Source organism: Corvus moneduloides, chromosome 2 (genome assembly GCF_009650955.1).
Source record: "Corvus moneduloides isolate bCorMon1 chromosome 2, bCorMon1.pri, whole genome shotgun sequence".
In the NCBI taxonomy this organism is placed as follows: domain Eukaryota; kingdom Metazoa; phylum Chordata; class Aves; order Passeriformes; family Corvidae; genus Corvus; species Corvus moneduloides.
In genome coordinates this window covers 115,001,745-115,028,723 of record NC_045477.1, presented here as the reverse complement: position 1 = coordinate 115,028,723, position 26,979 = coordinate 115,001,745, and the positions used below count along the sequence as shown (strand labels likewise).

Below are 26,979 nucleotides of genomic sequence, written 5' to 3'. Positions count from 1 at the left end.
GAAGCACGGAGGATGTCAAGGAACAGATCCCAGATCAGAGCAGTTCAGATAATCACCATGATTGAGGAGGTATCAGTCTGCCCTTATAGCTGAGGTCCTGATCAGCCAAAGTGTTGGAGTGAAAGCTCCTCTGGACTCAGGCCCAGAGGGAAGCCAAAGCACAGGGGTTGAATTAAAACCTTTGGATAAGCGGAGATACATGAAGCCACACCAAAGTGAAACAGAAATACAGATTTTTTAACTTTTAGTAGAAATATATGCTAAGTACCTGAAATGTTAAAAAGCTGTAGCAGAGACCTTAAACACAGTTCTTGCTGCAGCAAGAACAATTTTCACAGAATTCTTTACTTCAGACAAAATATAGATAGAATTATACTGTTCACATTTTTTAGACAGAGTGTTCACGTAAACAATAAGAACTGATAGAAACTGTACACACAAATCTGTGTAATACCTATGTAACACTGGTGCAAGACTTAGGATTGTTAGAATTAGACCAGGATAGGTTAAGAAAAGGAAAACTAGAATTGTGTGTTAATCTTATTGGTCAATTAGCAAATATAATCCACACTTCTGTAAGAAAAAATATCGAGTCTAGAGTATAGAGCATATAGAGTCTGGAGTACAGAGCATATAGAGTATAGAGCATATAGAAGAAGCTGGTTTTGCCTGCTGTTGCTGTTGCTGCTTGCCTTTATCATGTAACCCCCTTCGAACTCTGCCTTCAAGAAAGCTGTGAGACTATGAAATAAAGAGCTTAGCAGAGCAGCAGCCTCCTCTGCTCTGTTACTCTGGTCCCAGAAGGACAGGTACCCCGTCAAAAGCTCAACACCAAAGGTGGCTGATCAGCAGCAAAGCCAGCAGGGCATTTCTCAGGAGGACAAGTCTGATCACAGGACAAATGAGGTATCCTGGGATGCACTCCTGTGTTGACGCTTTTGAACAGCAGCTGTCTGCACCCCAGCTGCATGTTCTCTGCTGCCTAGTCGAGGGTTAGAGTTACCACAGAGCACAGAGAGCCAACAATTTAATTTCAAGCATCTCTCCCTAGAATTGCACCCAAATTCAAGAGTGTGAATTGAAAAGCGTGTTTAAAAACATTTAAAAGATTTGCAAATTAAGTGAGAAACAAACCCAGCACTGCTTGGAGAGGCTTTTTCTTACATTACAGAATTTTACCCCAATGTTTTTCAAGAGGCGTGTAAAATCCCTTTTTTTCCTTTTTCATTGTTATTATTGACTAGCCACATAATGCATGGCTGAGCAATTATGAGGACACAGACCCTGGGAACTGGCTAAAATGGAAGTATCAGAGATCACCTTTCTGCAATCCAAACCCTTGTTTGGAGCTCCTGTGTATCAACCACTCCTTCATCAGACACTGGAGCAGTTTATGAGAGCTGCAAATAAGCAGGAGATTACTGCTGCATGGATACTGCTTTCCTTCCCATTCTCTCCTCACAGGTAGGAAGAAGATTATTCATGTATAAACCTCATCACAGTGGGAAATCCTTTGACTCTCTAGTCTCAGTCAGAAAGTAAATCAGCGAGTGAGTTCTGTAATTAGCTCACGCCAAAAACACAGCACAGAGTTATCAATTCCTGATGGGAGATTTATCCTTCTGCACTCCGCATACGTGTCCCTGACAGTGCTGACTGCTTTATGATGACAAACACCTTCCAAGCTGGGCACCTTGCACTCTAGTTGGGGCAACAGGGAGCCCAGCATGCTGTAGCTGTGCTGCCCTAGGATCCCATCCCATTTATAACACTACTAAGCAAGGAACATCTGCTCTGCCTGTGTATATTGGATCAGCTTACTTCCCCCTAACAGCGGGTCTGCTGGTTCTTTGGAAGTGATTCCATGCCTTCATCTGTTCCACAGACATTTCTTGTGGTAGCAACGCTGTGCTGGTGCTTGGACTGGTTCATGAACACAATCTATGCAGAGGCATAAGAAGTACCATCCATTCTTCCAGCTCCAGAGCAGCAGGAAACAGGATTCATGAAACTGGCAAGAGACAAAATCTTTGTAACCACAAATGAGAGACCCTCCCCAAACACTGCATAAACCTGTGCCTTTAGTCTGCATTAAAAAGTGATGCAAGTCCAGTTCAACTAGTGTAGCGGGTTGAGTTCGAAACCGGGCGGAAACACCAATTAAATGTAGTGGTTTTGATTCAAAATATCCATTATTTACTTATTTTTCTTCTGTGAGATAAGAATTAGGAGAAAAGCAAAGCAGGCACAAACCTTAAACAGTTGCAGTACAATGAAAGAGCTTTATTACTAACAGAATTAAAAGTAAAGAGAAAACAACAAAACAAAATTAAAGTAAATTCCCCCCCCCCCCCCTCTTTCCAGCACTTCTCTCCTTTTATCCAGCTCACACAAGGGATAACAGAACATGGGATGTTAGTCAGTGTTGCAGTTCTTGAAAAGTCTTTTCTCTTATGCTTAAGGAAGAAAAGGTTTTCCTTCAGTTGCACGTGGTTCCCAAACTGCCACCAACAGCACACCCGCCCGGAAACAAACAGTCTGCTGTGTGTAGAACATCTCTCCCATGAAGAATTTCACAGTTCATTCATACTACAAAACATGGGCCATCACATGGGGTTATTCATCTTTTTAAGGATAAGTTCTTTTGGCCCGCACACAAAGGCTTTTCTTCACCACAAGTCTCTAACAGCCTCTTACTACTTCTATATAGCCTGGCATAGGCACTCTTCACAATCTTCACAGGCACACGAGGATACTCCATCCCCCCATGTTCTTCAAACGGATTAAAGAGACAAACAGTTTGTGGTATTACAGTTTCTTACCACGGCATGCAAGAAGGTTTCTTTTAAGCTGCGCGCCAGAATCGCGGCACCGCCCTCTTTTCTCCTGTCGCCATTTCCAGCTCCGTCCCACGTGACTCACTTCTCTTTCTCTCTGACTCTGGAGCCGCCATGTTGAAGGGTGTTCTTGTTCAGGCTTTACGGTGGGGAAAGCCTCGCTCCCTCTGTGCTGCTGGCTGCATGGTGTCCTCTTCAGTTCAGCACGGAGTGTGCTGGCTGCAGACAGGAGGCTCTGCCGGCTCCCGCTGGCTCCGCCGGCTCCGCATGGAGAGGAGAGGGACCCACCTGTCCCCAGAAGCCGCGCCAGATGGGTTTAGCTGTGGCAGTCCATGGCTGGTTTGAGCTGCCTGCGGCTCTGGGACAGTTCCCCCCAGCGACCCAGGGTCCGTGCCGTGGTGCTGAGAAAGGGGGAAAGGGGCAGTGGCCCCGGCCCGGCCCAGCGGGGCCGGGAGGCTCGGAGCCCCCCCACCTTCCAGCAGGCGAGCTCCGACCAAAAAGGGGAAGTCCCGCCTTTCTGTGTGGTTTAAATATGTAAATTGTGAGAAGCGTAATTGGTCTTAAAGACTGTCCATCAACTCAGGGTCAACCCAACACAACTAGGCATGACCATTTGCTACTAGGAACTTAGGCAGGCTGCTCTTGGGAAAAGGAATTTATTAGTGTTAGCTCACATCTGCAGGTCAGCATGAGATGGGCAGAACTCGATCTCGAGTCAGTCAGTAATGGCTAACATTGGTCAAAGGGAAGCTGACCTAGGCTCAGAGCTCTACAAATGAAAATGACAACTGTATCTAGAGACCAAAGAAATCTGATGAGCCATATGTGAGGATGACTTGAAGGTCTCCAGAAACAACTGGACACTTCAGTTTCCTCATTCATTTACTTCATCTGTAAAGGAGAACACTCAGTGATCTAATAAAAAGTAATGTATTTACTTCTGAGGAGTGCAAATTTGCAAAGAGAAATGTTCATGGCTAGGAGTTCTTAAGATTATGAATTGTACAGCTGCCAAGTTTATGAAGACATAGTTAACTTTAAAGATGTCACTAAAGAGAGAAGTCAAATCAGCTACTCAAAAGCACTGTTGGCAAGGAGTAACAGGAAATGAGGACATCTCTGGTGCACCTCCAAAATTTTAGCTCTGAGAAACTTTGTCTAGCTTTCTCTGGGAAACTGGTAATACCTGTGAAGTTCCTTTAAACTGGTGTTTGGTTAAGGAAGACAAAGGGACAACAGCACTGTATATCACTTCACAATTAACAAAACTCCACTCCTGGTAGCAGTTATGTCCTTGCTGGTTGGCTGGTGTTCCTTGTTTGGGTTGGGAAGGAACAGCTGGCTGACACAGGGCAAAAGGTGGCACGAAACAGATGTTAGCCTAACTGGCCTCGGGAAAGAGGGTAGAGAGAGCGAGAGAGGTGAAAGAGCTCCTGGGCTCCATAGGCTATGTTAGCTGGCTGTGTTTGAAGAGAACAGTCTATATCCAAATTTAGTGGGTCCTGGGCTGGAGAGAACAGTCAGTGGTTTGTATACAGCCTATTTGGATGAATAAATGTTCTTCTCCTGTACCCTTCGCTGAGGGATCTCTCTGACCAAACTACTGCACAGAACCTCTATGATCACACCACCTTTCTGTATTTCCAGCTTATCATGCCATTCTCGTGCTCCAATTGTAAATAACATTAAAGCTTCATTTGCTTCAACAACAGTGATTAGATGTTGTTCATGTGAGATCTCCAAAAAAACCAAATAAAAATAAGAGATTACACTTAAAAGCAACTATGTAATACAATAAATTAAAAGTACAGGATGAGGACAGAGGAAGATTGATTGCTAGTTCCTTGAGAATATCTCTAAGGATGCTCATCCTTCAATTCATCTTAAGTAACACCATATCTTAATCACTCACAGTAATGGAAAAGAGCCTTTTCAGCCTCATGCAGCACTTTATTTTTCAATTTCTCAAAGTCACTTCACCTATTAGATCATTTGTATGGCTTTTAATATCAAAGTCCTCATTGACCTGAACGGGTCTTGACTGGGGAGACTGTTACTCCTGGCAAGTATCATGTAAGAAATGCTGAAAGTTTTACAAGTTATTAGGGTTTCTATGTCTTGCTAGTAACACCATAGGGCTGCCTCATAGTTTGTTGGGACTGATAATAATTCTGTCCAAGTTAGCCCTCAAAGACTGAGATTTCAGGAACATGAATTACTTGACAGAGTGAAATGCTGACCTTGCTTGCAGAAGCTGAGTAGAGAAACCTAACAGATACAGCTGAGCAAATATCCAGCTCTTCAAGAATTGATCCTACTCTCATTTCAGTCAGTTTGGAGGGAACTGACTAGCACATGCATCCTCACTCATTGCTCTAAACCAATGTGGAGTGCATGACTTATAGACAATAAAAATACTTGGGTTTTTTTAATCACTTTTTTCCAAGGCTGTGCATACTTTATGCCTCTATTGAATAAAGCTGCATTTATAAGCAGTAGTTCTCCCTCAGATTCTCAAAGAGCTGTCAACAAATATTCTCAAGAAGACTGTCCCCTGTGATGAGCCAGGCAACACAGTCTTCTGCATCTAAATGAAACAGATTAAAAATTTCAGTTGAGGTATGAGGCACCACTCCCCTGAAGCCAGAATTCCAAATAATGGTCTATATTTTCTGTCAAGGCAGAGCTTTGCACTCTTGCTGTGAATCTTCTTTGCTACTGCAAATATATTGTTTGAAGAATTAAGAAGTTTAAAAAACTAAAATAAAAGATTGCAGTTTATACACACACCAGCAAATTGTATTGGATCAAACTATATCTCATCTTGCTTGATAGTCAGTTTAACAGGAATTCACTTGCCTTTCACACTGTTATCCTAGGTATCCTAGGTTCACAGATGCAACTGAGACTGTCAGACATTTACATGTCTGTTTTCCATGGGGAATTTTTTTTTCTCTCAGGACTACAGGATTTGGCCTGGACTACACCTGTCAAAAACATTTTACCACTTTTCGACTAATCAAATATCACAATGTAAGCAATTGTACATCCATTTACTTTTACATATGAAGTGTGTTGCTGCGTGTCATAACTTATTCCTTTCTTCTCCTTTTGGCTTCCTCAGTGTTTTGCTGAGCATTGTTGACATGGTTGCAACTCACAAAATATGCCAGGGACATTTGGAATTCAGAAAACAGACACTTCATTCTATACATTATTAGGCAGCCTTATATTTTTTCCCTCTTTACGTTAAAAATACCGCATTCCTTATCTGTCACCATCATCTAGTCCTTTTATCTTTCTCATACAAGAATTCCCAGTCTTCTTCCAGTGCCTTTAGGCTTGTTTTGTAAGTGTTCAGACCTCCTCCCTCTGTACAAGTGAATGTGCGTCATTCACAGGCTTACCAAACTAAATAAGAAAACAGAAATGTCTCCTCAAAGCCTCGTGGCAGAAGTGTTGGAACAAAAAAAAATTGATGGAGGAGGAGGAGGAGGAGAGGCTGCAGAAAGTAGCATTTGGAAAACTATCCATAAAAGCATTTATAGCTTGTTACTGGTAAAACTTGCAGAAATTATCAACTACTCGTTTCTTCATTCGTTTCAAAGTAAGGTTCAGAAAGAGAACGCAGTTGCTGCCAGCATCAGCAGCTCCTAACCACAATGCCTTCAATGCTGTGGGGTTTTTTTCCACATTTAAAATGAATAAAAGCAAGGGCTTCCATCCTAACATGCTACCTAGGGATGCACAGAATGCCCTGACAGTGGCTGTATAATATGGGTACAGTTGTAACAGCTCAGTACATCAGAAGAGTCCCTGACCTCCACCAAACCCAACACTCACGGAGGAGAAGGACCTAAACTATGTGTGACAGTTTGCCTAGAGCTGTGGACAGGTCAGTGAAATCCCTGCTCAGTGTATTGCAGCACTGCAGAGAGCAAACAGAAAGCGTTAGGATGCATGAGAGTAATACTGAAATGATTATTTAACAGCTACTTGAGCTGAGATTGCTTTGTTCTTTCTTTGAATAATTCTCTGGGTCTGTTCTCCCATTATCGAAATAAACAAAACAAACAAAACAAGAAGTCAAGCAGAAACAAGTACTTAAGAGGTAATTATGAAATTCTTCTAAGTGAAGTTAACATCTGTTTTCTGGACAGGAGATAATGTGTTAAAGGAGATAACACGTTAAAGAACAAAAAATTATTTTATCTTGCAATGGACGAACAAAATGATAGCTTATGAAAAGGTCAAGTTTAAAGGCAAAATATCTCTCTGCTCCCCCAAGAATCAAGTAAGCTAGGGAAATTATTTCTGCAAAATTTAGCTGGGTCCACTTACACTGTGCAATTTTAACAAACCAAATGAACCTTTCTATAATTGAGAATTTTTAGAAAGATTTTTGGCTTAACTGCTGAAGTGCTCCACCACTCCAACTGAATTAAATTCGAATTTGTCAGAACCCATGTTGTGTAAATAAATAATTTATCACCTTCCAATTAATCCAATATTACAATATAAGAACATTTAGTCCTGACTTCGAGAGACTGGAATGTTAATGTTTAATGACTCAAACGATTGCCCATCTGTGCTTTGCTAAGGCCAGGCTTGCACCCCTTGAGGGGCAGGGAGTTGAGTTTCTGGGCGTGTGGTGGCCCTTCCCTGCTTGCATAAGACAGAGGAGGTGAGCACCCACCGAGGGCTACAAGCCAGGCCTTGAGCCAGATCCTGCAAGGCAGAATGGTGCTTTTTATTGGGCCACTTGTCCTCCCTCAGTTGTAAAACTCCCCCTGCTGCCCCAGGGAAAGGTCCTGAGGGTGGTTCAGCCCTTCTGATGGGGCATAGGCTGACTGAACTACATTGACGTGAGAGGCAGCTCTCCAGTCTCAGAAGGTGTCATAAACCATCAAAGATCCCTGAACTGCCCCCAGACTCATTTCTGAGGCTTCCCACCAAAGGACTGAAAGCTCCCCCCTGCCAGGGGAAGTACCTGGGTGTTCCCACCGAGCCTGAGTGTATATTAACCCATTGGGCGGGCTTCACCCACTGCTGATGGATCACGACTGCAACCACCACTTTGCCATCACTTTGCAACAATCAAGTCTCGTCACAGGATCCATTGGTGGTGATGTCTTTCTACTCTTTCTTTTCTCTCATACATTTTCTTAAGTGTTATTTTTATGCTCTTATATTGCTATATTACTATAGATAATATTAATCAAAATGGCCACATACCTGGTCTCCTTTGCAACCAAACTCTTCCAAAAGAAACCCTAATAATAAATGTATATTCATTTACAAACACCAATCATTCAGTGTTGTTTCACTCTAATCTGTCCAAGGGATCTACTAACAAGAACCTGGGTTACTCTCACCTTCAGGGGTGGGTCGTAACACTGACAGATGTTGCAAGGCCAAGTCATAGAATCAACTCCCAGAACTTAGCCCATCAATTCTGGAAGAAAAATAAATCCTCGTGTTTCAGAGCATAAAACCAGTCCTTAAAAAAGCAAGTTAGGCATGTTACAGACAACACATTTCACTTTCCACAGACATTTGTGTAGGTGAGTCATCTAGCACTGGTACAAGACATTAAACCAGATGGAGCACTGGAAACAAATCTTGAAGGAGAAACATTTGTTTATACACTAGTGCTCCTGACTGCAATCACGTGGAAGCATCCAACTGTCCTTGCTGTGCTGTGTGTGAAACAGTTTGAAAACTGTTACTTAAACCTGTTGTGCAGTTACCGTGCCTCTGCCATGCAGCAACAGCTTCTTCCCATGCTGTCACTTCAGGCGACAAAGACACAGTTTGGGGCACTTCCCTCCAGGCCTTGCTGCGCAGAATGTTTTGAGTATTAGATGGGAGTAATTTCAATCAGAGGCACAATAAGAGACACTTGCTCTAGCCACCAGCACATCCCGCTTAGAGGCATCAGCTTAAACCACTGCACTGTATCAGAAAAAGAAGGGAGGTGAATTTGAATTACCAGGTCTGTGATGAAATCTCAAGGTTATTGCATATAAAAAGGAAGACCCCCACTTGTACTGTAATTTGCTCAGAGCCCATTTGGTCTTAAAACCTGTAAGGGTGACAACAGGTGAACACATTCTGCCCTTGCTACTGGGAAAAGACGCCAAATTTGCTTTTACTCCGCAGCAGGTCAGACCCTTGGGGCTCTGTGAGAAGAGCACTTCCAGCAAAATGGGAGGGATGAGCTAGGTGGGATGTGCTCCCCAGCTGCAGCTTTACAACCTCGTTTGGAGGATGTAGAGATGAGTTATGGCAGGTGAGATGGAGTGCAAACTGCCACTACCTGTGGGAAGACTGGAAGGAGTTGCATAAACACCATGGAGAAAAGAGAGCACTATAAATCTGTACCAGAGCTCCACAGATGGTGAGTAATGTAGCTGGTGGCTTATGAATTTTGGCATGGCTTATGTGACCCACAACACAGCACTCTCAGGATCTGCACACCTATCAAAAGATGCCCAAAAGATTTCCAGGGCATAAATCAGGTGCCTTGGCCATTCAAGCAAATTCAACCTTAGTCACCAGCCCGGGAAAGTTTTGACTGCAAAACTTTTGGTATCTTAGCATCCTGGGTGAGTTTCAGGCAATGGAAAGGTCTGAGGAATCCCAGAGAGTGAATACATAGTATCTCTGTTAGATGGTACAGCCCTGTAGGGAGCCCAAATTTCATTGACCTTGTTGCCACGTTGTGATAATGAGAACTGGTTATGGCTTTTCACTGGTATTAGCTGTTCATTCCCTTGGAGAACAAAAGCAAAGGAACGTAAGAATTTATATTAAAGTCAGTGTTGAACTCTGATGTACTCAGGCCCTGTCATGTCCAGCTTACTTGAACCTCAGTTTCTTCCCAGCATACAGGATAAGTATTACAGATATTTCTTCCCAGATACATGTGCTTACACTAAAAAATAAGAATAAGCCTTATTTTAACTCATTTTTTAATCTCTTGAGCTGTTTTCATACTTTCCCTCTGCCTGTGCATAGTGTCTGGCACTTGCTTCAGCTTAAATGCCAAAGCAATTCTTATCCAGATATCTGCCTCCTCTGGATCATTAATGAAGATAATAAATAAGGCTGGTTGCTACATCAGTCCCTTATTAGTACTTATGATTAGCTTTGCTTGCGGTCTTTCAGCCAATTCCAAATCCCCAATATCCCCATCCAAGCCAGAATGAATTAAGTTTTCAAAGAAATTATCTTTGACACTGCATCAAAAGACCTATTCAAATGTAAACAAGGTATTGGCTACTGCTCTTTCATCAGGCACTAATTTTATGATTCTGTTGTTTACAACACGTGATCTTGGTTGTCTCAGAAGACTTCTTTATGTCATGCTGCTTTATATGCACAGTTCTACTATGCAGATCTTTATGAGGCATGTGACACCTGGAAATATGTCTAAGTATTTGCTGCTGAGGAACAATGTGGCTACCTGTGAAATTAGTTAAATGAGGTAAGCGACACAAAAGCATCATTCACAGGCTAACTAAGGCATAAATTAGTCACTTTAAAGAAGCACCAGCACTGCCTTCAAGCGGAGGGAATTCTAGAGAACTCCATGCTGGCATCATGTCACTTTTACTCTATGTGATGATCTGCAATTTGTGCCATGCCAATAAGCCACTGAATAGAAATATCAACTTAAGCTACAGGAAGAATGCTGACAGCATAATGCAGGAAAACCAGATGAAGGTGATCAAGTCCTCTGAGTCATCTGAATTTTACTCTATCCTTAGACTGTGGTAGCAGACTGATGTAGTAAAAATCCTGATGTTCTGTATGTAGCTCCCAGATACTCCAGGGCACCTCGACAAGATGGTTCTGAAGCAAAAGACAAAAGAGTTTCCAGTGGCATACAGTGCCATTAGCATTGCCTGGAAATATGCCCACAACTCCAAATACAATCCAAGTCATATTTCAAATACAGACAGTCACTTATAATTCAATACTGCCACATTTCAAGGGCACAGTAAGAGTCACGGGATTTATTTGAAGAAGTGTGGAATACTGCTCTTTAAAACGTAGCCTACTTGGTAAGTAATGGGATTACTATCTGTACTTTTCTCTGAGTTAAAAGATTGCCATTTGGTACTGTAATAAAATTAGGAAACCTTTATCAATCTTCCCTTTATGCTACTTATTCTCAGTTGTGACTGGGTGTAAACCAAGCTGAGTTTGGGAAAAAGAGTGTCAGAACACACAGTTCAGATTATTGTAAGAGTTCTAACCTCAGACAGCAAGGAGGAAGAAAAACAGCCATGAGAAAAATCACACCACTTCTAACAGTAATAAAGAAATATTCACAGCATTTGGCCATTAGCTGCATGTAATTAACTAACAGGAATTACTACTACCTCATGTTACAGATGACACATGGTGCCCTGGGAGCACTCAATGCCATCCTTTCTTTTGCAGGATTTGTCATTTTACATGACTGTTCTCTGCAGCCCCACAGGAGGAACTGAGCAAAGTGAGACAGGAGGGCCCCACACAGCTATTTCTGGACTTACAGATCACAAACTGTGTTTTCCAAGGCAAGCTTGTTAAGTCAAAATACATGATTTAAAGCTCTTTACCATATGCCTTTCATACCCTATTTTGTGTGCTTAATATTCTGATGCCCTTGGAGTAAAGCAGCTTCACTTCAAGGGCCCAGAAGGACACTGAAGTCCTCTGATGTCTGTCATGCAGAATCTGAAAGAAATTCCATAAAAATAATGACAGGAAAGAACCTCCCTCATAGCCCTCATGCTTGAGGGATGTCCTGGCCATCTGCAGACACCGGAAAGAATGTTTTATCATTCCTTTGCCTGTAACTCAGCTTTCAGAAAAAGGTTTTGCCTTTTTCTCCTGATGCATCCTTGGCTGCTCATACATCACATAGGAAAGGGAATTCTCCTCCTCCACTGGCAAACAGTGTAGGGGCATAGGCACTTTCAGGGTATTTCCTGTTTTCTTTCAATGGTGGGGACATGGTCTACCTCCTCCAATCATCCAGGCATTTTCACTAGCAGACACTCAGTGCTGCAGGGCTGCAAGGCCCTTGAGAAGCGTTTGAGCTGCAGCATCCACTAAACCAGCTTTGTTTTTGTAGGGAAAAAAGAAATCGTTACACTAAAACTTTTCAGATCCACAACCTTCCCAATTGCCTGCCAGAACCAGAACAATTTTATCAAACCTTAATATTTAGGTGCTAAGAGAAGATTCTGCCCTTCCTTTATACAGCAGACTGACAAGGGGACCATGGTGCTGAGTGGGTCCTTTTGACCCTTCTAGACTTTAGGCCCTTCCATGCTTGCAAGTGCAAGGAAAAGAAATTGCAATCCTTCACCCATTCAAGGTACTAGAGGAAGTCAGAGGAAGTGGAATGGCATTGTGAGCCTGCTTTTGGGGAAAGCAAATGGAGCAGGAATGACTGTGTGCTTTCTATGCACTGCGTCAGGGATTGCTCAGCCCGGAGAAGAGAAGGCTCTCTGGAGATTTCATGGATGTGTATAAACACCCGATAGGGGAGAGCAGAGGAGACAGAGCCAGGATCTTCCTAGCAGTGCCCACTGACAGAAAATTCTACTTAAATATAAAAAGAAGCTTTTTTACTGTGAGACTGCCCAAGTACAGGAACAGGTTGCCTAGGAAAGGCATGGAGTAGAGATATTCAAAACCAAGGGGACACAACCCTGGGCAACCTGTTCTGGCAGACCCTGCTCTGAACAGGGGGCTGGACCAGAACATCTCCAGAAGTCCCTTCCAACCATGGCTATGCTTTGACTCTACAACTGAGCCAAATCCAAATCTGAGCATGCTAATCCACTGTTCAGATAGATGGTGTGGATTTTATTAATTTAGAGACATTTAGATTCAAGTCCAAGTTTGACTCAGCTTACCTGTGTGTTACTTTTTTTTTAATTTACCTAAAAATATTTGTTTTACCAAGATAAGTTAGCAGTCCCACAGTGCTTAAAGAATAAAATTAAAATAGGACAAGTGCATTCATACTACAACTCTGTCTACATTTTGTCTCCTGGATGTGTAGCAGTTAAATGGGCATTATTTCCAGGCATTTTTGATGCCATAATAAAAAACATATATGGATGAAAATGGCAGCCTGGAATAAGAAAGCTCATGATGAATTTAGCTCTGCAAGACCAAAACCAAACAAACCAATATTTATTTAAAGAGCCTGAACAAGTTTCTTTTTCTGTTCTACTGCTAAGACTTTTCCCCAAGTTCATATTTGACTGACTTAGCTCGGATCAAATTTAAACAGCTCCATGTGGAATGTGTATCTTGCAGTCCATTGTTATTGTAAGTGGAATTTTGACTACTTAATCACTGGCTTAGTCCTAGAATACTAAAGCTAGTATAGCATTAGCCATTCCACAGATGGCAAGAACAAGAGACAACCCTGAGCTTTATCTTTACATTAGCAACTAAAGTAAATCACAAGAACAGACTAAATTTAACCTCCACACACTTCAGATTTCACTTACTCCTTGATTTCTAACGTGGACAAAATAATTGACTTAATACAGCCCTCTCAAATATATTGTTCCAAGGCTACTTCCACAAAAGAACTCTATCACTTCACAGATGTCCCCTGGATATGTAATGGCACACCTCGTGTTACAACGTAGAATGACACATTCCCAGCTTTATTCAGGGAACAAAGGAAAAGAGATTCTCTAGTTGGCATTAATGACACAAAGCTCCTTCAGTTGAAGAAGCTTCTCATCTTGCATATCACAGCACAGAGTTCAATGATTCCCTGTCTCTACATGACCCCTACCTACTTCACTTTTTCAGAGACTTTTCCTAAAGAATACCTGTCCATGAGCTGCAGCCCATTAAAAGGGTGCTGGATAATAGCAGGTCATGAGCAGGAGGTGACATGAGTCAGTGTCACGCTGGTGTGAGATGCAAACACCTTACTGAGCTGTGTATATGGAAAAAAGGCCTGAAGGAAGAGAGTTGTCTCTTTGTTAAACTAGAAAGGTCTTTGCCAGAACCATGTGTCCAACTTCTGGCACTCTTCAGGAAAGGCTGGAGGGAGACTGGCAGAGTGCAGTGGGAATGACCAGAGATGTAGAAAACATGACACACATGGGAAGACTGGAAGGATTAGGATTGTTTAGAGAAGAAAAAATAAGAGTAAAAATAATCACAGTCTTGAAATATATAAAGAGCTTCTGCACAGAGAAAAAAATTTTTTTGCTATTTTCAATGGAGAGGACAAAGAAAACCAGGCTTAAAAGCAAGATTCAGATTAGCCATTAGGCTGGACTTTCTAAAAAAGCAGTGTGTCAGACATCCAGGGCAGGCTGCATATCCCTCATCACTGACTGGGGGTATGAAGAGCAGGTTAGAGAGCGGCTGCCAGGAATGACAGGCACAGGTACATCTTCCTGTGGGCTAAATGGCAGCCTGAATTACCCCTCAAGGTCCTTGTCAGCTCTTTGATTGTGGTAGGGATATTATCTGGTGGTCAGGACTGAGCAGACAAACTACAGAACAACACCAGTACGGATAAGCAATAATTACCATTCTCCAATTCTGCACCCACCCACCACCACAGGGCTGCTTTGTCCTGTGCTGCTTCTAGCCCCAGGCCCACACATTTTTAAGAGCAGCCTTCATTTCCTTGATGCTGAAATCTAAATAGGACCAGCACATCCCCAATTTATAACCCTCAATCACGTTAACATTGTACCAACGAGGGATTGGAAGCATCCTGCGAAGAAAAAGATTAGCCACACAAAATAACTAAATGCCTTGGACAGATAGAAGGTGTATTTATCTGCCACATTTTTTCTTCTCCCAGATAATTCAGTGCTATCAGACATCCACTCCATCTCACTCATGATCCACTGTTTTTCAACAAGAGATACTAAGCCAATAAAATGAAGAATTCAGGAATGCTGATGTACTGCAAAAATAGATTTATGGTTCTTCTCTCAGACATCAAAATATATTGAGCTGAGAAACACCAAATGACTCAGCCACAGCTTGGACTGCTATTAAGATACTTTTTGATCATGTTTACCTAAAATGAAACAGTTATTTGAATTATTTTGCCTTGGTACTCCAGCTCACTGTCAATTGAGAATAATCCTACAACACAGATAAGAAATAACGTTTTGACAGGGTATTGTCCCTGAGCTCTGCTGTAATGGAGTGGACAGAAGGTTACACAACATCACTCGGTGCTTAATCTCATGCTTGTCAATGGTCAAAGAACTCCCTGCCATGACAGACACAGACAAAGACATATTTTGACAGATCATCTGATCAAAAATAGTGACCTGATTGCATATATTGAATTCTAATTTTTTTTAAAAAGGGGGTGGAATAGAGAAGTTGGGTGACAGCAGGACCATGGGACTTGCCCATTTTGACTGGCTCCCTGATCCTCTCTACAGAGCTTCAACACTGCTCAGAGGCAAGGCTGAGGACCTGCTCTGCAATCTTTACACAGCCTGCCACTGGGGCTGTAGGTTGATTTTAAGACTGTCCAGCTGAATTAACAGAGTAAAGTGGGACCTATTGATTTAACGAAGGCGAGACAAAAGAAGAGGATCTTTTCCACATTTGCACCCTGCCAGCTGTGATGCATAGCTGTCCTACTTCTTTATGTAAAAATCTAATGTTCTAACAATGTATATTAAATGGCTACAGAGGAACTTGCAGTTTACTTTTATCCCTCCATTTCAGTGCTGTAAAGTGCTGAGGATGTTATGCTTTTACAGTGTAATTGTTGTTAGCCTGCTGCTCTTTTCTTCCTCATTCTTTCATATTCCTGCTTCTTTAGCCTGGTACCAAAGTAAAGTTTACTAACAGCATTACTGTTTAGGTTACACACTAATTTATAGTACTATATGCACGTAACAGGAAAATGTCAGTGTCAGAAGTACAGCAATTTTCATTAAAAAGCCTCTATTTGCTCCCAGACATCAGTAGTCTCAGTTATTCCTTAAAGAAAATATGGAATATAACACATAAGGCTGTGCTCTGATTTGTAAGCACTGAATGTGATGACAGCTATTTCTGTAAATGTATGAGCATATGCAAAGAGAATACAGGGACAGAAGAGTGACAAACAAAAAATAAGCAGACAAAAATAGTAATTTTCCTCAGCAAAATGTAGCTTACTCCTCTGCCTGTCCTCTTCTCTCTGTATTTACTGTTCTGCTGAACTTTTACCTTCTTCTAAATTGAGTACATTGGCCATCAGATCTCTACCAGTCTGTCAAAGAATCTGATTTTAGTTTTAAATCTGCCCCGCTCCGGGGTCTATGTTATTTCTTGCCTTTTTCCCTTCATCCTTGAATTCTGCTACCTTTCTGCAACTTTCCATTTTTCTATTTTTGCCAGCAACTAATTCTTTTGCTTTTAAAATAATTTTTAATTGTCTCTTTCTTTGCCTCTCTGTTCAGCCTTGGTCAAATGTCTTTTTTCCCCATGCCTGCCTGTCTCTGCCTCCACACACTCCATCACATATGCATGTTTGACATGCACATTCCTCCTTTCTGCTGTGTCATCCAGTGCTACCTGTGAGTTAGCACAGTTAACTGTGGCTTTTGGTCCTGTGTAAGCACCAGGCCAAAAAATCATGAGGGAAAACATCAATGTCAAATATTGCTGCCTGTGGAAACACAGTATTGTAATAAAGTTCTTTGGTGTACGCATAAAACACAACATACAAAAATCTGAAAACCCAAGGCAATAGATTTAAGAAACCTGTGCCACCAAAGTGACCCCACGTAACGAATGCTGTGAAAAACAGCAGCTCCCAGCCCAACCCTGCACCTCTCTGCTGGAGAAATCCCCTGCGTCTCTGCTTCAAACACTGGTGACTCCAGATGCTTCCAGAGATTCAGTCACCAGACACCACAGGTCCAAACAAGTGCCCAGCACCTTTCCACAAACATGCCCTCATCCCAGTTCCTGTGTTTTGTCCTGCAGGTCTCACCTTCAAGCCAGAGGCAGCACAGCAGCGGGCAGGCACACTGCCTTGAACATCTCTGCTTCTGAGCAGCACCGACAAACTCCAAAGGGTGACCTCAAAGTTCTCCATGGGGTTGATGAGCAAGGTGACTGAACTGACAAAGTTTAAGAGTTAAATGCTGGCATATGAAATTTAAAGGAGTTAGGAGAAGGATGGGAGAGTAGAAACCTATTCTGGATACAAGAGATGCCTCTGCATAAGTACATGTCTTTTTTCTGTTAAAATCTCTTATTATATCATCAGTATTACTGCTTGGGCTGCTTTTTCAGCAGAAAGAAGCTGCTGCATAGACAAACGTTCTTCCGACAGCAAAAAGAGGTACAGAGATGCAGCACTGCTTTTGTACAGAACTCTTTTTAATACCACTCTTCAGCCATAAGCGGTTGAAATCCGTATTTCTGCAGCAGAATGCATTACTTACGTCGCTAAACTTGTGTCAATCAAACCTCCAATTCCAGCAGGATCCAGTCTGTATTACAGTGCTTTTTTGCTGGCCGGTAAACAGTGCACTGGAAAGTCAACATTTTCAACCTCCAGTTTTCTACTTTGACTCTACAATTGAATATTCAGTGTCCACTGCGTTGAACTGAATCCAGGCAGCCATTATCAAGATGTCCCAATCTCCCAGTCTAAAGGCTGTTAAAATAAAAAGGATTTGCATTGCCTTGCTGAACAGAAACAGGGAAATTCTGAAATGTAGACCCAAATTATCCAGATTCATTTAAAAAAAAAAAAAAAATCCAGATGCAAATAATTCCCCTTTTTCACTGTTTACTTTAGAAAAACTCAGTTTTCAACTCCTGCTTTAAATTCATCAATTAATGCAAAATTTATCCCCCGTGTGTAGTTTCGGAAATCATGACTAGGAGACTGTACATTTAAAAGAGGCCGGCTAGGATCAAAAGATTTTATCTTTACTGTTAACTCATTTTAATCCCCTGGCAAAAAAGACTTCCTGGCTGTGTAGTGGCGTGTGTGAAATGAAATAATGAAATCAGCACAGTCCCAGCTAGCACCACGATATCTGACATTTAAAACACCACAACGTTTCAGACAAACTGGCAAATTCTTCAACAGAGAGAAAGGACTTTAATGGCCACAGGGGAGGAATGAAATCTCACCTCAAAGGCCAACTCTCCCCTTTCAGGCACAGGTGAGATTAAAAGCCTGACACAGAGATTCTGCACTACAGCACTTGGAGGTGCCTCAGTTTTGTGGGTATTTTGCAGATATCCCTTGCTAAGATCTATAATTTGTGTGTCTTTCAGAAAAACTATGTTCAGCATTAATACAGCTACATTCCACTTTAAAGAGCTGCAAATGAACATGTTCCAGGCAGGGCTCAGGAAGATTCTTCCCCTCATACTTTTGAATTTTTTCCTAAGAGATTGAAAAAAAAGAAAAAAGTGGAGCAAAGTAACCTACAATAGTCTTTAAAAACTAGCTTACTATCTGGAGGGAAGACTCTAAGGAACAAATAGCATCATCTAGAATTGTCTGAGGAGCTGAAAGAAAATAACTTTCGTTCATTTGTATCTTCTCTCCCAGAATATTACAAAATATACACAGGTTGGACCCATCAGGTTCCACACACTGCACATCCCTCCGTTCCACTGCCTTTTAAAATAACACCTGATGCTTCCCTTGCTCTGGCATCCAGATTCCAGACATCCCACAGCAGTGCCATTCCTGCTTTCCACATACCAGGTGGAGTTCGTTCAGCTTGATTTGCAATCCTGTGAGATCCAAGACAAAAGAGGCTTCAGTGACAGAGGGCGGGCAGGGTAAGAATGGTTTTTAGCAGGGCCTTACACTGAATGAGGTCCTGCTAGAAAGACCATTGCCCTTTCTGGGTAGGCCCCGACAGAATATCAGAATTGTGTACACTCTGACAGGACAACACCACTGGAAACACACACCAAATCATGACCTAGCACTGGCTGGAAAAGGAAATTGAGATGCCCCTCTGCCACACAGACAACAGAAAGCTTGACCATTGTGGCATGAAGAGCCTCTACAGGCTCTCAAGACTCCCCAGCGCCTCAGTCCCTGAGGGAACAGGTTTGGCCACACTGCTGGCACAGTGTGCTAGTTAAGCCTGTCACCCCTGCAACTGCAGGCAAGGGTCTCTCACAGGGTCCCCAATGTCTTTTGAAACCACGGTCTCCAATGAAACCACAGCACCAGGCTGTGCAAAATGCTGCCCTGTTTCCTACAGGGCACCACTGCTGTCTGTGCTGCTGCAACCCCGAGCCAGTGGAAGTCAGTCGAGCCCATCCATACAGTCAGTTATTAAAAGATAACCCAAGCTGTGCTAAAAGGCAGCAGCATCTTTAGCAGATGGTGATACAAAGAGCCACTTGAACTTCTGTACCTTTTCCTCTGTCATCTGACAGTTACATTGCCAGAAGGGAGTGCAACGACCGAGGCACACCATGCTCCACCAACCACAAAATGGGACAGAAGCATCACGGAAAAAAATTGAGGAGAGGGTAAAATATCATCTGAACACAGGAATGGGACCATCATTTTAACAGTGTCTTACTGCTGTTTGCCCAAGCAAACAGAGACTGAGTGAAGGTAATTAAAAGCAGGACTGACAGATTTCCCCAAGGACACACAATGAACCAACACTACAAGAAATAGGAAAAGATGTACTTAAGAGAGAATAAAACAATTTTTTTCCTTGAATGGTGAAAACACAGCAGTTAAGGGCAGCTAAAGTACATGCACCCTGTACAAATGACACACTGTTTCTGCCAACACAATATTTTACCTTTCGCTGTCTGGGAAGCACTGACTGCAATATAACGGAAATTAAAGAAGGGATGAAAATAAACATCTTTCCTAATGCACAGTGCATCATGAAAGTCAAATCCTGTTAAGCCTTGACTGTTGAAGTAATCCTTACTCATGCAAAAAATCCCAATTAATTCATCAGGGAAAAATGCTGTATTAGCCTAAAAATCTGAAAACCAGATGAATGTAAATGCTTTCTTCACATGAGGTCAGTGTTATCCAATAGACTGGATCCTTCAGGACAGTCCATTAATTTCATGAAGAACATGTGAAGCTTAAAGATGCCAGGACTCTTTAGCAAGACACTGAAGTATTGGGGCCCAGCAGCTGAGCTAAATTTGTGTTTGCTGAAATAAAGCTGTCTCCTTCCGTCCCTGCTTGGATTAAACAAAAAACAAACCCAAGATATAAATTATAAAATTCCCTCAAAAGGCTTTTCTCAAGGACAAGCGATTTCTCATATATAGGTCACCATTTGACTCCTTCAGAGGAAAAAGCCATGCGGGCAGCAGCGGCTGTGTTTCAATGTAAGGAATGGATTTCACTTTGTGCTGCAAATGTTTGCAGAGTGTCCTCAAAAAAAAAAAAACAAAAGAAAAACCAAAACGTGGGAAATAAGAAAACATGATGCAATGAGCCATGTGAGGCTGTGCACAATCAAATTACAGGAGGTAGCATTTTCCAGCAGTTCGAATCACAAGATATTGCTTCTATTCTGGGATGTACCTGGCTTACAGTTTGACCTTGGGTAATAAATGACATGCACTCTCTCTGGGCATCCCTTTCTTCATTTGTAAAAAGATGCAGGGTTTGGTCTGGCAATGTACTAATTAAAATAATTCTGTACTAGGCTGGGAATATTTATCAAAGGACACAAATTTTGCTCAAGCTTGAGTACATATAGACTAGAAATCATAATTTTCCTCACAAAGGAACAAAATATTTCAATTGCAAGCTTTTAAAATATTTTTTTAAATTAAAAAAATTAAATTTGAATTTTAAAATAATTAACAGTGTGCTTTATTTCTAGCACTATGCATTTAAAATTACGACATATTTGACAGAAGTAATACTATAGAAGGACATCATCTTATCAATGAAAACATCAGCAAGGGGTTACAGGACATGTTTTATTGGCAAAACAGCAATTAACCCACCTGCTAAATAGATTCCTCTGTAAGTGCATAACTGTGCTTATCTGTGGGGATGTTTAACTCTTTACAGCTGCCTTTAGTATGATTTTTCAGCAAGCAAACAGAGGAGAGCTCTCCCTTTCCTCACGCTGCCTGTGAGAGGTGATTGCACTCACTCTCCCAACTGTTCAGCAGTTGCTCTCAGGGATGTAAGACAAATAGAAAAAGGCATTAAATAAAGCAGCAGAGTGCAGGGTGCCACCTCCTTCTGCTGGTGTGTCACGACACCATCATAAGCACTGACATGGGTGCTGGACACACTCCCCCAGTGCAAACTGAACCAACAGGGATGGCTTATTTCTCCATGAGAAACCACCTTCAGGCAGGCACTGCTGCACATAGGACTGTGATGTCTCTACAAAACTTTCCTGTCATGGGAAACGCCACCAGAATGAAAAGTTCGGCTATGGTTACACATAACAGAACCATGTTTATGGTTATGGTCTTCAGACAATCCTATACAAAGAAACAGCATGCTTGCTATGCTACTTGAAATGCTTAGCGTGGTAAGAATTCTAGTTGAAGGCAATCACAGTATTTAACTGACTTAACATTCTTCCTGGCTTCTCTGAATACCCTCGAGCCTCCTGAGACCTCCATTAAGCGAATTTCCTCAGACTCCAATTGCAGTGACTAGTATTGGATGGGGCAGAGCCACTGGTTTTTACATCATTTATTTACTTATAAATAAATGTTGCTTCCTCTCCTGGGAGGGAAGAAAGCCAGAAGCATATGAACTTGCAAATCAGTGATTAACAGAGGAAACACAGATTGGACCTGACAAGAGGACAGGGGAAAAAAAAAAACCTACCAACTGTCTGGTCAGATACCACACTGACTACTTAGTTACAATCACCACAGCAAACACAATCAGTTGCAATAATTGTAATGCCATAATCATTGGAAGCTCTGAATTGTCAGCTAAATTGTACTGACAATGACAATGTCTAGGGGTAAAGTCCCAATCACTGAAACCAATACTATATTGAACCATAACCACATCTCAGGTTTCCAGGAAAAAATCCCCTGCTCTCTTTCATGAAAAGCACCAAAATACATGACCAGATTTCCGGAAGTCTGAATGCTGGGGTTAGCAAGACCAAATGCCCCTCAAAACCTGGTTCCTCGCTGACAAATTACAGCACAGCACCGCTTAGTACTACAGGGTTCCTCACTCTGTTTTACTCAACGCTATTTCTTTTCTTACCCACTTCATTTTACGGAAATACTCTTGAAAAGCCCGGGGTGGCTTCTGCCAAGTAATTAACCACCTGGCAACCAACAGCTGCTGCTCTCGGCGTGCCCCGGGATGCAGCGCTCCGCTCCACAGTCGGGACCCCATCCCGCTCCCGCTGGCCAAAGCTGCATCTTTTTCATTTCGGGGAGGAGCGCTGCGGAGGAGCAGCTACCAGGGAAAGCCCCCGCTTCCCGGGGGCTCTTCCTGCAGCTGGTCCCCAAAAGTGCAAGCTGCAGATGGCCGCGGCACCGCTACGTCCCCCTCTAGCACCGCGGGCACCGTCCCGGCCCGGCAGCAGCGCGGGAAGCCGCCGCGGGGGACCGCCCCAGCTTCCCGGGGACCCGCCGACGGCAGGGCCGGTGCCCCCGGGGCTGCTCCGCTGCCCCCGGCCCGCCCTTACCTCCATGCCCAGCCGCTGCTTCAGCACCAGCGCGGCGCACAGGTACCCGGCGCGGCCCACGAACAGCTCGTCGGAGCCGCACTCGAGGAAGGAGAGCGGAGCGCAGACCTCGCTCAGCTCCCTGAACTTGCCCAGCGGACGGGCGTAGTCGGGCAGCCCCAGGGCGCGGTAGACCAGCGCGGCCACCGCGTACACCCCGGCGCCACCGAGCAGGAAGGCGGCACGGGTGTCGGCGTCGGCCTCGCCGCATCCCTCCTGGTAGCGCAGGCAGGCGTCCACGACGCGGCGGGCGGCCCGCAGGTACGAGTCCCGCGACGGCGCGAACAGCGGGCACTGCGCGACGTGGTACAGCATGTAGGCCACGCCGGCCACGCCGCCGTACAGCCCGCCCGGGCAGCCGCGGGGGCCGCCCAGGGGCGGCAGCTCCCGCAGGATGCGCTCGATGGTGGCCGTCACCAGCGGCACCGCCGCCTCCCTGTCCGGCGCCGCCGCGGGGCTGCCCGGGTAGTCATCGAAGCGGTTGGCGAAGCAGCGCTGGCTCTCCATCCCCCGCCGGCACGGCCGCTCTGCGCAGCGGGGAGCGGCGGGCGGGAGCTGCCGGCCGAGGGGGCGGAGGGAGCGCGGGGGAGGCGGGCGGGGAGGCAGCGAGAGGCGGGAAAGGGGCGCTCCCGCCGCCCGCGGCTGCCGGACGGGGCGGGCGAGGCACTGCTGCCGCGGCGGAGGCGATGGGTGGTGCTGGCCGGGAGGCCCCGCGGAGCCGGTCCGGGTCCGGCACAGCGCGTTCAGTGCCCGCCCGGCGCCCCTCGCCCGCCGCCGCCGCCCCACCTGCGCTCGGTGAGCGCTTCTCGGCGGCCGCCCGGGGTGGCTGTGGCTGACCCGGATCTCCGGACCTCCGGGCTAAGCCACTCGAAGGGCCGACCCGGTTCTGGTGTCCGGCTTTTCCTGCCGTGGGGTTCTTCCACCACACAGGGAAGCCAGTGCATCACCTTTGCCCGACCCGTCTGTGTATCCCCTGCATTTTCTCGGGGGAAAAGGGTTAATTGGGTTTTCCATCCTCCCCCACGCCGCTGCTCTCAGGGATGCTGCCGTTTGGCTCAGGGATGAATGCTGGGTCTGCTGGAGGGATCCAGGGGCTGGAAGGGTGGCCGGAGAGCTGCAGAGTTATTCCTGGCCGTGGAACGGCCCCTGAGGGCTGCTGCAGCCAAAGCTGAAGGATGGAGCCAAATCCAAACGAGGGCAGCCCGAGGCCAATTTACATGGGAAGCTAAGCAAGTCCCCAGCAGACCAGCGGTGGCACAAGGCCATCTTTGGCCCCTTTCCTTCATGCATGAGCCAAGCAGAGCTTATGAGGAACAGAAAATTTAGGTCACTGAATAGATTCCAGTTAAAAGAAAGAAAAGAAAAAAAGAAGGAGAATCATGAAGTAGACATTAAGAGCAATTCTTTCATGATACAAATACACAGTTGTTGCTTCTTCCCCTGATGATGGGAACTTCTGCAGCATAAGTGAATCAAAGATCTGTGACTTATGGGCACCTGGTAATCTCTGGTACTTTCTCAGGAGATGCAGCCTCAGTAATTGAGGACCTTCCCAAAGAAAGGTGGAAGGAGCAGCTTGCTGGAGGCTCCAGGCAGTAACCAGCAGCTGGCACAGCAGTAGCGAGTGCCAGAGCACTGTCCTTTGGATATTGAAACACTTTTATGAAGTTGTGGCTGTCTTCTCTCAGCTTTGTGCTGGCCTCTTGTTTCAGACAAATGCTTTCAACCCTGTGGAGCTCCTCACTTGCATTTTCACACCTTTTTGATTCAACTCACCTGTCCTTTCTCTTTCCTTCTTTTTTATGGGGTTTATGATCTGTTTAGAGATATTTGCTTTCACCCTCTGATTTTGGTTTCTTCACTTCTCTTCAGTACCATTTTGCCATGTTTACATTCCAGATACCCACCCACTAGTCTGTGTTTGTGCTGTGTTCCCTAAAGCCCCATTTTTCTGGCTTATTCACAATTGTACCATATGTGGTTTGTACCACACAGACCTTGGCAGTCTAGAACATTAAAAATGAGAAAATGCCCTGCAAATGGCTAAGATGTCTCATTCATATGTTATTTTCTGTCATAAACTGGCTTCTGTTGGCCCATTGATAGAGTTGTGGGTGTAGCCAAAGATTTTCCACCATAATTTCTGTTGGTTCTAGAAAAGTGTATTCCCTAAAGGCTTTTTTAAGTTAAAATTTGGGAGTTTTATTTTTCATTCTGACATAATTTATTTTACAATTTGGGGATGCTTGCTTCATCTATTCAATCTTATTTTCAAATTGAAAAGGCTCTCTCATTTTGAGAACCTCAGCAAGAGGAACTGGATCTCTGCCAGTGTCAGCGGCAAAGGATTTAAGAAAAATATAGACTTCATAAGGAAATCAGTTGGGTAAGCAATCTACAAGAGAGTCAAAAGGGAGTCAGTAATGACATACCAAAAAGGAACACCTTCTGTGCTCTGGGGAGTCCTCTGTTGAAATAGAGCTTAGCAAATGCCACACAGCAATCGAGCAAGAAATGAGGATGACAGTTTCTGCTGTACTTCTTTTGTATGAGTATTAAAGCACCAAAGCCAAAGAGAGAAATACATTGAAAAAACACATGCTTCTTATAGCTGCGAACCCCCCAAATCTTAAACTGCTCATGTGTTCATGTACAAAAGCTTCATGCTTTCAGATTGTGCTCTGTATCTTTTTCTCTCAAACAAGCACAAGTGCAGTCCTAATACAAATGGGAGAGAAGTAGGGCTGATTTTCAGGTATATTCAGGTTTCAATATGGGCCTTCAGCTTGAGAATAAATGTGAACTCCCCTCTCTCACTCCTCTGCACTGCTGCAGCTCCTTGGTTTGTGTGCTTTGGTCATGCTGTACCTCCTCTTTGCTCTATAGATCTGATGCCACAAGCCAAGGAACAGGTAAAAAAAAGGATTATACAAGGAAGGGATATGATCCTGGTGTGGTGGGTGGAGGAGAGAGCTGGAGACTCGAAGCTGCTTGTTTTGTTTTAGTAAATCCACCATTCTAGAACACATATTCTGGAGATTGGCTTGTTGTATATATTGATAAAATGTCTAATCATAGAATGAATAGGCCTGGGAGGAACCTTAGGATCTAGTCCCACCCATGCTCAAAGTGGGGTCTATTGGTGTACTTGTTCATGTGTGCTTGTTCATTTCTACTTGTTTATTTACAGATCCCTTCAGGGAATCCAGGCGCCTGCTATTTCCAACAGAGCACAGTAGTCTGTCTTCAGCTGGTGTGTAGGGACTGGAGGCATCTCCAAACAAATGTCTTATGGATTAGTCTGTCATTTGTCTTGTATACTTTTTACTGATGCAACAGTTTTGTATGCCTTCAGGATTTTGGGATACCCACGTGGCTGAAGTTTTGTTCTCACCCAGAATTCCACATCTCCACTGAGCTGAAGGTGAACACTGGGCTCTGTACAGAGGCTGAGCTTCAGCAACAAAATTGTATTAAGTGGTGTGAACACATCAACAGGGTTGTGCTAGAGGGTTTTCAAGGCTGGTTTGAGCAAACCTGCTATTAAACCCAAAATCAGTTCCCACTCTACCTATCAAAATCAGCCCTCAGTATCCTTTACTGCCCAGTGCTGCTCTTCCCTCCCCAGAGAGTTTTGCCACTGCAGATCAGCTTTGCAGTTAGCTCCTTTCCTGCCTGTAGTGGGTTGAACCTGAGTTCAACAGTCTTTTAGACTAATGGACAGTCTTTTAGACTAATGACGCTTCTCACAATTTACAACTTAAACCGTGCAGAAAGGTGGGAATTTCCTTTGTTCCAGCTTGCCTGCCGAAAGGTGGGGGGGCCTCTGAGCCTCTGGGCCCCGCTGGGCCAGGGCAGGACCCCTACCCCCTTCCCCTTTTCCCAACGCCGCGGCACGGACCCTGGGTCGCTGGAGGGGGAACTATCCCAGAGCAGCAGGCAGCTCAAACCAGCCATGGACTGCTCACAGCTCAAACCAGCCATGGACTGCTCACAGCTAAACCCATCCGGTGCGGCTTCCTGCGACCGGCCGGGTCCTTCTCCTCTCCACACGGAGCCAGCGGGAGCCGGCAGAGCCTCCTGTCTGCAGCCAGCACACTTCGTGCTGAACTGAAGAAGACACCATGCAGCCAGCAGCACAGAGGGAGCGAGGCTTTCCCCACCGTAAAGCCTGAACAAGAACACCCTTCAACGTGGAGGCTTCAGAGTCAGAGAGAAAGAGAAGTGAGTCCTGTGGGACGGAGCTGAGCATGGCGACGGGAGAAAAGAGGGCGGTGCCGCGATTCTCGCGTGTAGCTTAAAAAAACTTCTTGCATGCTATGGGAAGAAACTGTAATACCACAAACTGTTTGTCTCTTTAATCCATTTGAAGTACATGGGGGGATGGAGAATTCACATGTGGCCCATGAAGATTGTGAAGAGTGCCTATGCCAGGC

General features: G+C 44.3%; 1 protein-coding gene across 1 annotated transcript in view; it reads right to left on the bottom strand.

Annotated features, from left to right (window-relative positions):
• Positions 1-23,116, bottom strand: part of LANCL3 (LanC like 3) — a 40,443-nt gene extending 17,327 nt beyond the window's left edge. The window contains exon 1 of the mRNA XM_032100905.1: positions 22,505-23,116. Coding sequence (XP_031956796.1) covers positions 22,505-23,050 — 546 coding nt within the window. The 5' untranslated portion in view covers positions 23,051-23,116. The remainder of the gene's footprint in view (positions 1-22,504) is intronic.
• Between the last annotated feature and the right edge of the window lie 3,863 nt (positions 23,117-26,979).